Source organism: Vipera ursinii, assembly GCF_947247035.1.
Source record: "Vipera ursinii genome assembly, chromosome: 11".
Taxonomy (NCBI): domain Eukaryota; kingdom Metazoa; phylum Chordata; class Lepidosauria; order Squamata; family Viperidae; genus Vipera; species Vipera ursinii.
This window is the reverse complement of record NC_139524.1, coordinates 10,739,190-10,757,453: the sequence shown is the minus strand read 5'-3', so window position 1 is coordinate 10,757,453 and position 18,264 is coordinate 10,739,190. Positions and strand designations below refer to the sequence as shown.

The window sequence follows — 18,264 nt, the reverse complement described above, 5'->3', positions numbered from 1 at the left end:
AGAACAGTCATTAATGCAACTTGGAGTTGCAAGCAGGGGGAAAAATGGGGAAAACATAAGTGCAGGATGCTTCAACTGGATGTGGGAAGGAAATAAAGTTATAAGACAATATTGGAGTAGGTGTAGGAAGGAATGAACAGGGGTTTTTTCTAAGAGTTAATAATATATTATATACATGCCATGTGAAATATAATATCTTGTATGTACAAATTTTTCTGAACTGTGAAATAAACTTTTTCTTTTTTTTTTGTTCCTTTGGTTTCAGATGAGTACAGTCCAAGTCCCTCTCCTCTTATCACAGTGACACATAAGCCAGAGGAAGACACCTTTGGGGTAAGATCCTTGTGACCTCACAGTGGGAAATAATTTTATCTTAAGCACTGATTTATATTTTGGGGGTTTCTGTGGGACTGCAGCTTAACACCTTGTTTACCAAGAAATATCATAAGAACCACAATTACTGTTTTCCCTTGAGATGGTAAGTCAAAGCCCAGCTAAGTCATTCATATCATCAATAATCCTGGCCAGAGTTCTGGTTTACTAGCTGCTTCCATGTTGTAAGTTGATCTAGCACTGTGTTGCTGGATAGAACAAAGTCATATGTATGACTGCGGAATCAAACAACTATCATCCTATCATTCTCCTTCAGAGGACTCTTCTTTAGAATGCATTCCTAGGAAAGGAGATTGCTTGACAGGCTCTTGGGGCAAAGGTCATCAGACATGCCCTTTTGAGTTGCAAAGAGTCCTCCTTCCCATCTGATTCCAAGAAGGAAACTAAATACTTCCTTATTTCTCAAGAGCATGGGAATCACAGAAGGTCAATAAGTTGGACTGCCCATTTATGAAACTAAAATGACTTCCCAGTGAATGGAATCCTATTCAACACACAGAGAGACACACTCCCACTGAGATAAGGACTTGGATCACTCTAGGAGCTTGGAGATGAGCATGTTTAAGGTGTTGAAATAAAATAAAATATTATTTTATTGATATATTAAACATCATCATCTCTCACTCTGTTGGAATGCTACATTACCTTTATATCCAGGCGAGTGCAAGAACCAAAATAGCTTTAACTTATTGGTTCTTCTGTGCTGTGATCTATTAATTTAGTTTCACAATTGCTTCTGACCATGCCAATATTTCAGATGGGAAAATAGATACTGCTGAACTACAGTTCCCAACATATCCCACCAATGGTCATAAATCTGATCCCCAACCTGAAGTTGTCCTGTTGTAAAGGACAGTTTTTGCAGCCCAGATCTGCTCCCCTGTCCTTGATCCCTCTCCCCTCTCCCCTTTCTGATTTAATGCCTATATTATTTATTTGTTTTGATGGTGATTGAACTCTAAAAAGGCTTCATTTTTGCCTCCTTATTGACCGGTAAGCAGCATATCTGGGTTTGAATGTTCTTTGCCATGGGTGCAAAGGGATTATGCAGTCAAGTGCATAGGAATTATATGTAAAGAAAAGTGGGTGGATAAACTGGTGTTTCTATGCTAAATCTGAATATGGTTGCTGCATTCACAATCCCTGAACATGTAGACCATATGTGGCTTACACGATGGCCTGATTCATCTTACTTTGGAAGACTATCACCAGGTTCTTTCAACTCACAGGGTTGAAGCCTATTTTAGTTTAGTGTAGTATATGTAGTATATGAAGGGACGCGGTGGCTCAGTGGGTTAGGACGCTGAGCTTGTCGATCAGAAGGTCGGCAGTTTGGCAGGTCGAATCCCGAGTGCCGCATAACAGAGTGAGCGCCTGTTACTCGTCCCAGCTTCTGCCAACCTAGCAGTTCGAAAGCACGTAAAAAAAATGTAAGTAGAAAAATAGGGACCACTACGGTGGGAAGGTTACAGCGTTCCGTGCGCCTTTGGCGTCTAGTCATGCCGGCCACATGACCACGGAGACGTCCTCGGACAAGCACTGGCTCTTCGGCTTTGAAACGGAAATGAGCACCGGCCCCTAGAGTCGGAAACGACTAGCATGCATGTGCAGGGGAACCTTTACCTTTACCTTTTAGTATATGAATCTAACCACTGAGCATTTGGCTGCATTCATCTTGTAGAACACAATGTGCTAACCCCCAATATTAAGATCCTTCCATACCTGAGTTGTATTCTTAGGGCCATTTGATAAACACAGGAAAAACGGATGTTCAAGAATTCCCTGGGGTATTACCACTTTGGAGAGAAGAGAGATGCTGCGGGGAAAAATAGTTGAATGAGCAAATATAATACCAGGGCAGAGAAAAATGTCATATCTTGTTTTTGCTGTGCTGCTCATGTGCATTGCATGCAGTTTCTGTTCCTTATGGACAACAGTCATACAAGTTCCCCTTCCCCCTGGCCTGTTTTAGCTTCCCAACTTTTCCACTTGTAGAAAACAGAGCAGAAAAAACAACAACCCAAGCTAGGCAGATCTGATAAAGCACAACATGTATAAAATATGAGGATTATTCCAGACTGGAGAAGACAATATCCTGCAAGCAAGAAAACATCTCTTTATTTTGTGCAATGTGTATTTCATTTTGAAAAGAAGTCAGGTTTATAATCAAAACACAGAGCAGGAAGAATATTTTCTCAATAAGAGAGAGTAGATCTTTTAAGAGAAATCTTTCTGTGCACCCAAAAATGACGGGTAAATTATCTTTCAATATGTTTAGCAGAAGTATGAGCTGCCTCCAGTAGAACTAATTTTCATTCTCTTCTCTTTTGCTTCTCTCCTGCCTTATTTATGGATCCCATTGCTATCTTTCCACCCTTCACAAAACTTTTTCAGCAATACACAACTTCTTCTGTTGTTGGCCTTGAATGTTGTCTGTGGGTTATTTTCCCCATTACATGGCAGACAGCCTGGGCCTCCCACTTTGATTTGGGCTGCAGCAAATCTTGTCTTTCTGCTCAATATGCCAAAATGACAGACCTCTTTGTCAAAATGACTTGACCTTACTCACACATTGCTTCATTTGTAGTTGTTTGTATACTCACCCTTTACAAAAACTGCCTCAAGTGGTTAACATCATGTATCCTAACAATTTGCAGATGAATTTAATGGCACTCTTACACAAACCCTTTCTTATAACACTGGAAGTTTTTAAGAAGAGACTGGACAGCCATTTGCCTGAAATTGTATAGGGTTTCCTGCCTGAGCAGGGGGTTGGACTAGATGACCTCCATGGTCCCTTCCAAATTATTATTATTATTATTATTATTATTATTATTATTATTATTATTATTATTATTATTATCATCATCATCATCATCATCATCATCATCATCATCATCATCATCAAGAATTACTGACCAACACAAACAAGATTTTAACATCTCAGGAAGGGCTGGTTGTGATTGTTCAAAGCAGATATGTTCAGTAAGGCACGAACACTTGTACGATAGGAATCTCCTCCACCAGATGAATCCAATTCCAGTTCATAAATTCTGTTTTATAAAGGTGACTCTTTAAGGTGTCAAGATGTTCTGGTACTTTAAATATAACTGCCCTTCTGGATAAAACTATCATAAAATGCCTTTCTTTAACTGGTACAAGTATTGTACAGATTATAATGCATTTTTTTTCCTGTTAGTGCTTCCCATTTATGACTGTGGTCCTTTGCTGCCTTAAAATGTCTGCCAGCTGAATTGATTATTCTGTAAAGTATCATAAGCCCTTTGGCATTTTGAGGGCTATTGGTTTAAATATAGAATGTTTTGATTTAAATTGCCTTCAGCTTCTTCATTCCCCTTTGCTTGTTTTGATGCAGAAGGAAAGTTCACCAAGGTGTATAAATGGAAATGGAAATTTGTTCCCAGCAGTGATTGATGCCAGGTTTCAGATTAGCTCCATATCGTTGACCACCATTGGCTCCAACCAAATGCCCTCTGTTGAGCATTAAGAAAACTACATATGCATATACATATAATACATATATACATATATACATACATACATACATACATAAATACATACAGGTAAAGGTAAAGATAAAGATAAAGGTAAAGGTGCCCCTGCACATGCGTGCTAGTCGTTTCTGACTCTAGGGGCCGGTGCTCATCTCCGTTTCAAAGCCGAAGAGCCAGCGCTTGTCCGAGGACGTCTCCGTGGTCATGTGGCCGGCATGACTAGACACCAAAGGCACACGGAATGCTGTTACCTTCCCACCGTAGTGGTCCCTATTTTTCTACTTGCATTTTTACGTGCTTTCGAACTGCTAGGTTGGCAGAAGCTGGGACGAGTAACAGGCACTCACTCTGCTACGCGGCACTCGGGATTCGACCCGCCAAACTGCCGACCTTCTGATCGACAAGCTCAGTGTCCTAACCCACTGAGCCACCACATCCCTTACATACATACATACATACATACATACATAATAACTTTAAAAATACAAATCCCAGGCATGTTTATATTTACATAAAGTATAAGAGCTTCGAACACTGGGATGGATAAAAAACAGCCGTTTATTGTTAAACTACCATAAAAACAATAAAAACAACCATTTAAAACATATCTACCTAATCTAAGCTTTTACTGGTCCTCTGCCAGCATCATCAGAGATTGCATCAAAGGTTGGAAAGACCGTTTGTAAGCTTTTCCAGCTCCAGGCTCTGCTCATTGAGCGCGTGATGGATGCTAGTCTAGCCAATCGTAATTGCTCTAACTGTCTCGCATCCACTTTCTCGCAATCTGGTCTTACTGTCCCTTTTCCCCCCATCACTCTCCTCTCTGTCTGTTTCGGTTTGACCACCTCGACCGATCCTATGAAAGCTATGACAGTGGATAAGGCACAATGAAAGAAAACAGGATACACACACACACACACACACACACACACACACACACACACACAGAGAGAGAGAGAGAGAGAGAGAGAGAGAGAGAGAGAGAGAGAGAGAGAGAGAGAGAGAGAGAGAGAGAGATACATTCATACACAGACACACACAGAGAGAGACATATATATTAGTTTCCCTTCACTATTTATTGTATCTATATTATGTGATAGTTTTTGTAAATGAGTATTTTTTATCAGAGAATTCTTTAGCCAGTTGGAGCTGACTGAGGAATTCTGGGAGTTGGAAGTCCACAAGTCTTAAAGTTGCCAAGTTTGATATTACAAATTGGGTGATATTACAAATTGGCCTTTGTTGTAATCCTGAACATAATTACATAAGGATAAGTTCTGTACTGCAATGGGACTTAATTCTGTGGGAACATAAGTAAGCCTATGACCTAGTCATTTTTAAGCAGATACTTTTATGCCTGAGAAGAGCCCATCTGGTGTGGTAATTAAGTCATCAGGCTAGAAACCCGGAGACGGTGAGTTCTATTCCTGCCTCAGGCACAAATCAGCTGGGTGACCTTGAGCCTACCCCTCACTTTCAGCCCTAGGAAGAAGGCAATGGCAAACCACTTCCAAAAAACATTGCCAAGAAAACTTCAGGGACAACCTGAGAAGGTCACCAGGTCAGCCCTAATCTGAAGGCACAAAACAAACAAACAAACAAAAACAACACACACACAACCCAACAACATTATTTTTTTAAAAAGTGTGTTAGATTTTATATCTGAGGCATGATTATTGACATAGAGGACATAGAAGCATTGGCGCTAGCCATGTCTCTACACAAGCATCTTTCGTGCAAATGATATCTTTAAAAAGGATCTCAGGTAATCATTCATTTAAATGGCTTCCCATCTAACCATTGCAAAGGGGACGGAAGAGGTCTGCCACTAGTTAGCAACTTCACATGCTCCAACTAGCAGCCTGAACCTCATCCATGTCAATACATCCAGATCGTCTGTGAAAAACCAACAGGATTGAGGTCATTCTAATCATGCAGGCAATGGCCTTTTAAAGGGCACATGCCAGCCTTTGCAGAAAAGAGGTAGCATCTGATCCTAACCGTTTAATACTTTTGGAGCACATGCCAGCTATAGCATGCTTTTATTTGCATGTGAGAACAGAATTGCTACAGAATTCTTAACAGCGCAGAAAGCCAGGATTTGCAATTGGTACCTTCAGAGCCTTTTAAATTAAATTTAACAACAACAACAATAAAATACTACTACTACTACTACTACTACTACTACTAATCTACTACTACTACTACTACTAATAATAAAATACCTGGTTGATACCTAGGATGATACCTGGTTGATACCTAGGATGCTGGCAGCAACCCATGTCAATCATTAGTGCCAGTCAATTTGAGTGTTCAGTTGACTGAGTTTCATGTTTTATGAATAAAAGTTTTATAATAATAATAATAATTTGTTATAATTCACATACTTGCAATATTAATATTACACATAGATTATTATCTGTAGATCTGTAGATCTTGGTGACATCGTGATTTTATAATTCATGTTAGCTTTTAAAATTTATCTTCAGTTATGTTTCTATATTTTGCCCAGATTATGTAAATTTTCACTCTATTCACTTTTCTCTTTAAAACCTGAAACTTTCCATCTTAGTTTTAAGACTGTTACACTGTGATTCTCTTAGATTTTTTTGGAGTTGGGAAGCACCTAAGTGGAAATAAATAACAAAAACCTAAATAATGGTATTAAAATTTTAATTTGTACAATTGATCTAAATTTTAGTGTTTTTTTTGTATCCTTTTGATAATTATCAGAGTGGGATGGCTCTAATTATATTTTTTGGAATATTATATTGGTGGATGACCAAAATAAAATGACTTGACAACTTGGTCCAACAGCAAAGGACACAATAATAATTGAGCTCAAATATTGGAAGGTATTTAATTTTAATTAGTTGAATTCTAGAGCAATAATATATTTAATTATTTTTTTTAAAAGGAATTAAAACAGTGTGCCAACCCTTTTTAATACTTAACTCTGAAGGGCGTGTTATTAATTTAATAGGGAAAAAAAGTTGAATGGGTGTTTCTTGTTCTGCTATAGCTTTATCCTTTTCCTTGCTCCTGATGCTTTATTGTTCTGTCATGTATTTCTTAAGTTTATCTTTCTTTCTCTCTGAATCATATAAATACGCATATAAATATGCTTCTCCTTCATTTTAATATATAAGAGAAACTTATTTATGTTGTTTTTGCTTTATTTGACATAAAGACTAGTTTCATTATTTTAATTATTTAGTTACTTTCAGAATTCTCATCAGTGACTGTAAAAATAAGATTACTTCTATTAAGACAAAGTGATTTTGAGCATTCAAGAGCCTCTAACATCCAGGATGTTCTTTATAGGTATCTATCGCGGTGGGTCTTGCGGCATTTGCCTGTGTTCTCCTGGTGGTCCTATTTATTATGATCAACAAATATGGACGGCGATCAAAGTTTGGAATGAAAGGTACAAATCAATCTATTCTCCCCACCCCCTTTAATGAAGTCAGTGCTGGTAGAGGTGGGGGATGTGTGTGGAATCTAAATCTGGGTGTATTTTAGTTCAGGGATTGCAAATCACTTCATATTGGGAAGACCACTGTGTGGTGGAAAGAGGCATATGTTAAAACTAGTGGAACAAAATCAGGAAGGCCCCAAGTATGTGCTGTATTAGAAAGAATAGAATTCAGAAAAAAAGCAGAACGTCTGGGCCATTATGACTGGTGCTAATTGTTGGTTTGTTGTGCGTGTCAGGCTGGACTTCACTTTGTGAATGTACTTAGGGGTAAGTCAGAACTGATTCACTGACAGAATGAAAGTGGCAGTCTCAAATACTGAAGGGACATTTTAGGTAAGAATGATTCCCTGTTAACTTCATAAAGGAATGTGGTTATAGTTCAGAGCCAATGCTGAATTGAATGCTGAGGGATCCTCTTTTAGACTAGGTTTATGTGTGTCCATCACTAGGAGAAAACCTTTGATGGGCACTTTTTCTAGACAAAACGCAGATGCCCGGTCAGCTAATATCCCAAGTAACTACTGCTGCACTTCACAAGTACACAATTATACATGCCACAATCAAATGGGGAAACTGTCAGGTAGCCATCGTTTTTGTTTTGTTTTGTTTTTAAAGAACTTTTTAAAAAGATTCACAGAGAAAGAGAAACTGCAGTGACCCAATTAAGGCTAGCATTGATATTGTTGTCCCAAAGGTGTTTTTTTCAAGAGGCAATTGGACTTTCTGGAATGTTGAGTTAAAAAAAAATGACAACAGTGGTGAAGTTTCTAGAATAGCCTCCAAAAAAAAAAATCCTTCATTTCTGGACTTTTCCTTATTTGCATAATGTTGATCAGGGGTCTTCAAACTTGGCCCTTTTATGACTTGTGGACTTCAACTCACAGAATTCCTCAGCCAGGCACGCTGGCTGAGGAATTCTGGGAGTTGAAGTCCACAAGTCATAAAAGGGCCAAGTGTGAAGACCCCTGATGTTGATCCAGAGTGATTCATTTATCTCAAAATCATCTTTGGACATTTGGTTCTAAACCCATCCCTTCTAACCACACCATGCATCTTTTGAATACCGAAGTAGTAGGGTCTTTCAAGCACAATATAGGTCCACATATATCCTCATAAGGAATGATTTAACATTTGCGGTGGATAATTGTTGAACACATTTAGAAAAAAACATGAGTGTGGTTAATGTCATAATTACACGGTGCTTTTTGGAAGAATGTGGAATAGGTGTAGCAAATAGCTGGAATTCATTCTCTTTTGGCTACATTTCTCTGTCAAGTTGTAGCCTCCACTATTTCTCTCATAAATCATAGACATAAACTTCCCTCTGCAGAGTTAATTCTTCTTCTTTTTAGTGGCTTTTTATCAGTGAGGCTGTTAAGCAGAATCTGCAGTACATGAAGGTGTCTCAAACCCAGGACGGCTGCATTTTCCTGCTTTTGATTTATCTAGTCAGTAACTCTCTATAAGTACAAGGCAAGTTGAAAATCTCCCTATTTATGTGGTTATTCCTTCCTACTTTTCCCTACTTCCCTCTCTGCTCCCCTCCCCCCCTCCCCTCCCCCGTGTTCGGGCATTTGATTCAGGGCACTTCTTATGAAAGATGATGGTGAGATATTAAAGCTGAAAAAAAGCTCCCACATTCCTCCATTGTCGTTGCCCATGTGAATGGTTTTATTGGGTGGGATTCCTTCTTCATTAGCATTGAGTTAAAGCTCATCTGGGTTGTTTGTTAGCTTAATGGCACACATTTCAATTTGCTAAGCTGAGTCAAACAAACAATAATGCTCTTTCCTCTGCAGGGTATTACATGGGGAGCTACACCCTCGTCCAGATTATTAATCAGGCTGTGCATCAGTTGACATATTTTTGCTTGTGTTTCCAGGTACAATTCAAAGCACATGCTTTGAGTAGCAATTCAGTTTGTCATTGCAAGATTATTAGGCCCTTTGGGGAAGGAGGAAGGATTGAGATTTGGCGAAATAAGCATGGATTCCCCTTGCCAATTTTGGAAGATATTCTCTAATGGGAGTGGGATTTAAATGGAGATATTGGCAGTCATTCTTTCATTTGAAGTATTGCTTCTCTGCTGCGTTAATGGAACCCTATGTGTAGGGTTTGCTGAGAATCTCCATAGACAAGTCCTATGTGTATCTTGGTAGCTGCCATTCTCCTTCTGTATCAAGAACCCTCTTTTTGATGATAATTAATCAAAATTCTAAAGCACTGTTTTCTGCATTGTGAGATGAGGAATTAATGAAAGCTATAGTTTAAGATGAAATCTGCAACGTAATGTAGGAATATCACAGTTTGGAAAAGCCCCAAGAATTTTTTTTTTAATCAAATTTCACCCATTTCACTGTCCCATCCATATGAGAGATGCAGACCCAGGAACTCTGCCGCCAGCAATTGTTACCGTATGTGTAACTCACGGCCACCAATACTTTTCCCAGCAGGCAAAAACTCTGGAACAACTTCATATTAGAATGGATCAAAGGTCTGCAGAAGGAGGGAAATATAAAGAAATGAATGAACTAATACAAGATTTATCAACTGCTGTGCTCCAAGGTCATAGACAGTGGGGAGGAACAAAGCATGCCATTAGAAGGAGTCCCATTCTGTTTGTAGTGAGCAAAGAATGGCATTTGAATAAAAGAAATAGAGGAAATAAACCAAACTGTCTTCGATTCAGAACTCATTAGCAAATTTACCCACCTCTCTGAAGGAAAATAATAATAAATAGGAAAATATTCCTATCAAATGCCTATCAAAGAAAAGGATTGGGGAGATTTATTTATTTATTTATTATTTATTTTATTACATTTATATACCGCCCTTTCCCGAAGGACTCAGGGCGGTTTACAGGGTGATTAAAAAACAAAGATACAAAAGTTAAAAACAGATTAAAAAAAATTATATTCGTCCCTGCATAAGTAAAACCCCAGTTAAAATTAAGATTAAAACTAAAATTAGAATTCTCAGCCTGGGCCAGAGAGCTCGAAGAGCCAGGTCTTCAGATCCCGGCGGAATGAACGGAGGTCGGGGAGATGAGATGTGTCTTCCAATACCTGAGGGGCTGCCACAGAGAGAAGGAGATTGACTTATTCTACAAAGTCCCAGAAGGCAGGACAAGAAGTAATGGGTGGGACATTTTTAAGGAGTGATCCAACCTAGAACTAAGAAGAAATTTCCTAACAGTGAGAACAACTAACCAGTGGAACGGCTTACCTCTGAGAATTGTGAGTGCATCACCACTGGTTTTCAAAAATAGAGTGGACATCAATTTAATCAGGATATGGTATAGGGTCCCCATGAATCTAAGACTTGGATGGTAGAGGATATTAAATTACTATTTACCCTTAATTCATTTTACCATCAGAGGATTGTTTTAATATGAAATGCATAGCCAACTGGAACTCTATATGGAAGAAATTCAGATTTTGTGTGTGTGTGTATATATATATATATATATATATATATATATATATATATATATATATATATATATATATATATATATATATATATATGTTTTCTGAGGTTTTCGCGGGTGTCTGTATGTGGACCTTTGGTCATTCGGGTTTTTTCCCGCGTAGAAATGAAGGTGTAGGCGCAACGTTTCAACGGAATCCCATCCGTCATCATCAGGCTGGTGTTACACCTACACCTTATATATATATATATATATAATTTAATTTATTAATATTTCTATACCGCCCTTCTCCCGAAGGACTCAGGGCGGTGTACAGGGCAAGAATAAAACACAGAAATTTACAAAAACTAAAAGATAATTAAATACATGCCCGATTAAAAATACAGTTGATACATGGTAAAAAAACCCCAATAAAAATAGTAAAAAAAACCCCACCAATCCCCCCTCAGGCCAGGCCGGCTTGCTCGAACAAGTATGTTTTCAGATCGCGGCGAAAGGAGCACAGATCGGGCGCCGTCCGGAGCTCAACCGGTAACTGGTTCCATAGCTCCGGGGCGCCCACAGAGAAGGATCTCCCCCTGAGGGCCATCAGCCGACATTCTCTGACCGGTGGCACCCTGAGGAGGCCCTCTCTGTGGGACCGCACAGGGCGGAGGGAAGTAGACGCCGGCAGCAGGTGTTCCCTAAGGTACTCCGGACCCCTGCCATGTAGGGCTTTCAACACCATTACTAGCACCTTGAATCTCACCCGGAAGACAACTGGCAACCAATGCAGCTCACGGAGCAGAGGTGTAACATGGGAGTATCGGGAGACTCCCAACACAACTCTCGCGGCTGCATTCTGTACCAGTTGGAGCCTCCGGGTGGTCCTCAAGGGAAGCCCCATGTAGAGAGCGTTGCAGTAGTCTAGACGAGAGGTCACGAGCGCGTGAGTGACCATGCATAAATCATCCCGGCTTAGATAGGGCCGCAACTGGCGCACCAGGCGAACCTGGGTGAAAGCCCCCCTAGTCACAGCCACCATGTGATCTTCCAAGGTGAGCCGTGAATCTAGGAGGACTCCCAAGTTGCGAGCCCTATCTACGGGGGGTAATAATTCACCCCCCATAGAAAGAGATGGAATATCTGAATAGACCCGGGATGAAGGTATGCAAAGCCACTTGGTCTTGTCGGGGTTGAGCTGAAGTCTGTTCCTCCCCATCCAGACCCGAACCGCCTCCAGGCAACGGGACATCACGTTGAGGGCATCACTGGGGTGGTTTGGGGTCGAAAAAAAAACCTGGGTATCATCAGCGTACTGATGATACCCAACTCCAAAGCCACGAATGATCTCACCCAGTGGATTCATGTAGATGTTGAGCAGGAGAGGCGAGAGGACCGACCCCTGAGGAACTCCACAAACGAGAGACCTCGCGGTCGACCTCTGCCCTCCTGTCAACACCGACTGCGAGCGTCCCTGGAGATAGGAGGAGAACCACTGTAAAACCGTGCCTCCCACTCCCAATCCCCTGAGACGCCGCAGCAGGATACCATGGTCGATGGTATTGAAAGCCGCTGAGAGGTCTAATAGGACTAGAATAGAGGAATGACCCCTGTCCCGAGCCCTCCAGAGATCATTCACCAGCGCGACCAATGCCGTCTCTGTGCTGTGCCCGGGCCTGAAACCCGATTGGTACGGGTCTAGATAATCAGTGTGGGACTATTAAGCAATAAATGACAAAGGGTTAACTTAAGGGAAAAACAATCCAAATTGAGTTTTGTATACAGACACCCATACTCACTGAATGGCCTTAAAACCATTCTGTTCCCCCAATGAAAACAACAGGGTAAATGGGATAGTAAAATAACTATATGGAAAAGGGGGAAAGAAGGAAGAGGAGAAAAGAGACAATCACAGATTGCCTGCAACTCACTCTGCGATGCTTTACGGGCTGCATTAACATTGGCTCATTTGCTATATGCTTCCATCAGCTTTGATCAGAGCAGCTCTATGAATGTGAATGTCAAAAGTACTTGCAGAGACATTCCACTACAATTTAGAATCAGTTAATAGGCACTTAAAACTAAGTGGCGTCCTATCTGATTATGATTGCGGGGTCCTTAACACTTTCCCCCCATAAATATAGAGTAACAGCCCTCCAGGTTGATGGCCCAACAAGGCCATCATTTTTATTTTAAGGGTAGCAGCTCCTGATTTATTTATTTTTTATGTATAAGATTTATAAACTGCTCCACTCCAAGGCTTTGGGGGTGAGGTGGAATTAAAAAAAAACAAACCAGCAATAGGAGTTTCACGGTTACTGGCCACAGAAGGACATTTACACTCAATACATTTGTATGCATAGAGAATATGAAAGAATAAATGCATTAATATTTTGTATTTTATATTTCTGGTATTTTTGACCCACCCATCTCCCTTAGACACACACACACACAAAGGTTTGTACATGTGTGTGTGTCTCTCTCTCTGTGAATAAAGTCATACATAACTATAAAGAGAAAATATAGAAGATATTTTTTCAATCCAACAAGGATGATTAGGGGACTGGAACCTAAAGCAGGAGTAGGCAACCCTGGCTCTTTTATGACTCATGGACTTCAACTCCCAGGATTCCTGAGCCAGCCTGGCTCAGGAATTCTGGGAGTTGACATCCACAAGTCATAAAAGAGCCAAGGTTGCCTACCCCTGGACTAAAGCATGCTATGAACAATTGAGGGAACGAGGGATGTCTAGTTTGATGAAGAGAAGGACTTTGGGTGACATGATAGCAGTCTTCTAGTATTTGAGAGAAGAGGGGGTTGACCTATTCTCCAAAGCACCTGAAGGGCAAGACAAGGAGCAATGGATGGAAACCTAGCCAAGAAAGATCCAACTTAGAATCAAGGCAAAACTTCTAGTCAGTGAAAACAATTTGTCAATGGAAGGGGCTTGCCTCCACAAGTTGTTTTCAATGGAGGTTTTTAAAGAAGAGATTAGACAACCATTTGTCCTGAATGTTATAACATCTCCTGCTTCAGCAGGGAGTTTGTACTGGAAGACTTCCAGGTCCTTCCAATTCTGATATTCTGTATTGTGTAAGAGTGAATTATTCACTACTCATATAAATTAACACTTCCCACCTGAAAAAAAAATAGGAATGTATGCCTATTGAGATTATCTGCTGATCACAAGAGATATTGCTGCATGCATCTTATTTCCCTCTTCCCTGAAGTATATGTTATACAGTGCATACTTGTAAATTTGTTGTTGTTGTTGTTAGTTGCGAAGTCGTGTCCGACCCATCGCGACCCCATGGACAACATTCCTCCAGGCCTTCCTGTCCTCTACCATCTTCTGGAGTCCATTTCAGCTCACGCCTACTGCTTCAGTGACTCCAGCCACCTCATTCTCTGTCGTCCCCTTCTTCTCTTTCCCTCAACCTTTCCCAGCATTAGGCTCTTCTCCAGTGAGTCCTTCCTTCTCATTAGGTGGCCAAAGTATTTGAGCTTCAACTTCAGGATCTGGCCTTCTAAAGAGCAGTCAGGGTTGATCTCCTCTAGGACTGACCAGTTTGATCGCCTTGGTCATTTGGTTATGGGGTCTGAGCCTCAGACTCAGAGCTTTTCTAGTCCAATCTGCACAGACTCTGGCAAGGCAATCAATAATGCCTGTTGTTTAGTAGGATATTTAGGTTTAACACTAAATATCCTCATTCTTATTTCTCTTGAATTGCCAAGACAAGGAGTGACAATCTGCATTCCCCAGTCACTTTTGCTGGCTCCTGTAATCTGCACTAATCACTACAATTTCACCCCAAATCAATATGCACTTTGTTACCATTTTGGAGCAGGAAACATACACAAGCTTTAGAACAGGCTCAACAAGGTTTTAGCTACTGAAATGTTTTTGCTCCCCAAAGCTAGGAAAACGGTGAGAAATCCAAGTCCTGTCCTGTTAAAGCTCCATCAATTTTGCAGAAAATCTGAAGGCTAGAGGCAAAGTCTTCAATGAGAGATCCACTAGTTTTAAACCATAACCATCCATTTAGCAGACACAACTTGCTAGAAAATGGTGTAAATCTATCTTTAGACCCAGCTCAAAATGAAATAAAATGGTTAGCATGCACAACACTGTTTTTCATTCTTATCTCGTGTTTCCCCTCCCCTCACTCCCTTGAAACAGTGAGAAGTATATTTTTGTTATTAAAACAAAGAATATCTTAGTAGCCTGTTTGCCTCTCCGGGATTCTTCTTTTTGCAGTTCTTAATATTATTTGTAGTGATGGTGGCATGCAGTAGGTAGGATAACACGGAATAGATAGAAATTATTTGCTGGATTCTACATAATACATGTTGGTTGCCAAATGCCCAAATTGTGATTAAGTGAACCTGGTGATCCTGTGACAGTCATAAGTGTGCGGACTGGTTATAACGGCACTGAAAGAAGTGACTTATGACCGTTTTTCACACTTATGACCATTGCAGCAGCCCCGTGGTCACGTGATTTGCATTTGGATGCTTGGCAACCGACTCATATTTATGATAGTTGCAGTGTCCCAGGAGTTGTGTAATCCCCTTTGGCGACCTTCTGACAAGCAAAGTCAACAGCTGTGTTACTAATTTAAGAACTGCAGTGATTCACTTAACAAATGTGGCAAGAAACGTCATAAAATGGGTCCTCTCACGTAACAACATAAATTTTGTGCTCAATTGTGGTCCTAAGTTGTGGACTGCCTGTGCATCATACAACCAGCAATTGGAAGCCCCTCAGCATGTTTAGGTCTGTGTGCGTATGTGTGTATACCGTGAAATGTTAGCCATCTATCAAAAATGTTTGTGAGAGTCTTCTACACTTATCAATTTTTATCTGTCTCAGCACAAGCATGAGCCTTTTGGAAAGTGCCATTTCAATCAGGGCATTTGTAAACATCCCCAAATATACTGTATGCTAATTTTAAATGCAAAGTGACATACAAAAATGTGTTAAATCTCCTTGCATTCCTATACTGTGTATACTAAAGAAAATGCATAAATGAAAGCATATTACGGGATTATTATATCCCCAAGGGTATTTTGCGGAGAGATTTATGCATTATGCATAAATATGTATTCATTGAAGTAACATGGCAAAATAGCTGTATTTGAACATTGTGGGTGTTAGATTGTATATACTACATTATCTTCAGGAGCTCAAGGGCAACATATATAACATTCGCTATCCTATTTTCTTTTCCGTAGTCCCATAGGTTGGTTCAAGAGAGAACTACTCAAAGTAAGGTCATCCAGTCAGCTTCTGAGACCGAGACTAAATATTAATTTGACTCTCCAGTCCTAATCCAACCATTAATGTAGTGGTTAAGGCACCAGACTAGAAAGTGGGAGACTGTGAGTTCTAGTCCTGCCTTGGCCATAAAAGCCAGCTGGGTGACCTTGGGCCGGCCACTGTCTCTCAACCCACCTCGTAAGATGATTGTTGTGGGGATAATAGGAGGACAAAGGTATGTTAGAGACATTCACTGCCTTGAATTATTTATAAAAATAATCAAGGTACTATACAAATAAATATAGAAGTAATCACCACCAAGCACTACTTATCCTTGTTTGATTAGTAGCTAGGTCATTGCCCAAATCTTTTTTATATTCCTTCTAATGCTTTACTTTTATATTTAGTAAAGTGAAGGTAGGCATATAAGCAAAGAAATGTCACTTTTACTGCAGTGGAAATTATTTATATGTTTTGGGGGCAATTCTTCTTGAAAAGAGCGAGTTTGGCGTAGCGGTTAAGGCATTGGGCTTAAAACTAGAGTGAGTTCCTTGGTGATCTCTGAGCTTGGCTGGTTTGCAGACATTTCAATACCCACCAGATAACATCATCAGTGTTAGCAGGGAATAAGGTTTGCTCTCTAGTGATATAAAAGTGGCTTGCTTTGTCAGTGTTGGTAGGAATGCTCTTGATAGTTCTCTTGTTTACTGTTTGATTGGTTGTCTGAGTTGGTAGTTCTTTGATTGGAGTATTGTTTAGCTTTAGAAGGATTTTTGCAAAGAGTAGAATTGGGAGTTCTGATCTGAGGCCAGTCCCTTTCTCTCAGCCCTTGGAAGGAGGCAATGGAAAACCACTTTTGTAAAACCTTGCCAAGAAAACTGTAGGAACCTGTCCAGGCAGTCACCACGATGTAAAAAAAAGATGTTGAGACTCTAGAAAAAGCACAGAGAAGAGCAACAAAGATGATTAGGGGACTGGAGGCTAAAACATATAAGGAACGGTTGCTGGAATTGGGAATGTCTAGTCTAATGAAGAGAAGGATGAGGGGAGACATGATAGCAGTGTTCAGTATCTCAGGGGTTGCCACAAAGAAGAGGGAGTCAAGCTATTCTCCAAAGCGCCTGAGGGCAGGACAAGAAGCAACGGGTGGAAACTAACCAAGGAGAGAAGCAACCTAGAACTAAGGAGAAACTTCCTGACCATTAGAACAATTAATCAGTGGAACAATCCGCCTCCAGAAGCGGTGAATGCTCCAACAGTTTTTAAGAAGAGACTGGACAGCCATTTGTCTGAATTGGTATAGGGTTTCCTGCCTTAGCAGGGGGTTGGACTAGATGATCTCCAAGGTCCCTTCCAACATTATTATCATCACTATTATTATTATTAAGAGTCACCAATGACTTGAAGACATGCACACACAGTGATCTTGAATTATGGGTGGCAAGCAAGAATGACAGTTGATAACTTGCATCCAGTTGTCTATCAGCTCAGAGTAACCATCAGCACAAGCCCCCAAATAACAGTCTCAAATTACAGGGAGGGAAATTCTGGATGAAGGTGAAGAAAAGCTTCCATCAGTTAGAACTGTTGTCAGAGGAACCAATTATAAAGAGAAATGTTGGTTTCCTTTTGACTGGATGAGTTCAAGAGAGTCCAGCCTTTTGCCCAGTAATCTTTAATGTGAATTCCTGCAATGATTGACAGTTAAACTGAAAGGGCCCTTTCCACTCTACAATCATTAGTCAATGACTTGAACTTTAAAGGGTCAAGGAAAAAAATGTCTAAATGATATTATTTTGCTTGTTTTCACCGCTTAGAAAAAATAAATAAAAAGAACACCCTTTCATTCACAGTCATTTCTACCAGTTATTCTAGCCATTTTGCAGTTAAGAATTTTTTTTTTCAAATGACAGGAAATCATTAAAATTTCACTGATTTAACTTCTTCGGAAATGGTTATCCTTCTCAAATAACTTCGGCTAAGGAAGGACTGATTGAGTCAAAAAGATAATCTGGTTCCTTTTGTTGGCTCCTCCTGGCTCTGTCTAAGGATGTAAGGACCAAATTTAACCAAAGGAATAGTTGCTGCAGCTGCTTCTACTCTTCTCTTCTTTATTAAAAATAAGTTATAGAAAGTTAGTCAACATGTACAGTATTGCTTAAGCAACTCTTTTTTCCCCCCCCACAAATAGGCCTCCTTGGAGCCA

General features: G+C 40.2%; 1 protein-coding gene across 3 annotated transcripts in view; it reads left to right on the top strand.

The window, feature by feature from the left end:
* The window catches only part of NTRK3 (neurotrophic receptor tyrosine kinase 3), a gene marked incomplete at both ends in the record, with an annotated part of 356,788 nt that overhangs the window by 148,824 nt on the left and 189,700 nt on the right, over window positions 1–18,264 (top strand). For all 3 annotated transcript variants that reach the window (XM_083371339.1, XM_083371338.1, XM_083371340.1), the window contains 2 exons: window positions 266–333; window positions 7,233–7,335. In XM_083371339.1, coding sequence (XP_083227465.1) covers window positions 266–333; window positions 7,233–7,335 — 171 coding nt within the window. The remainder of the gene's footprint in view (window positions 1–265; window positions 334–7,232; window positions 7,336–18,264) is intronic.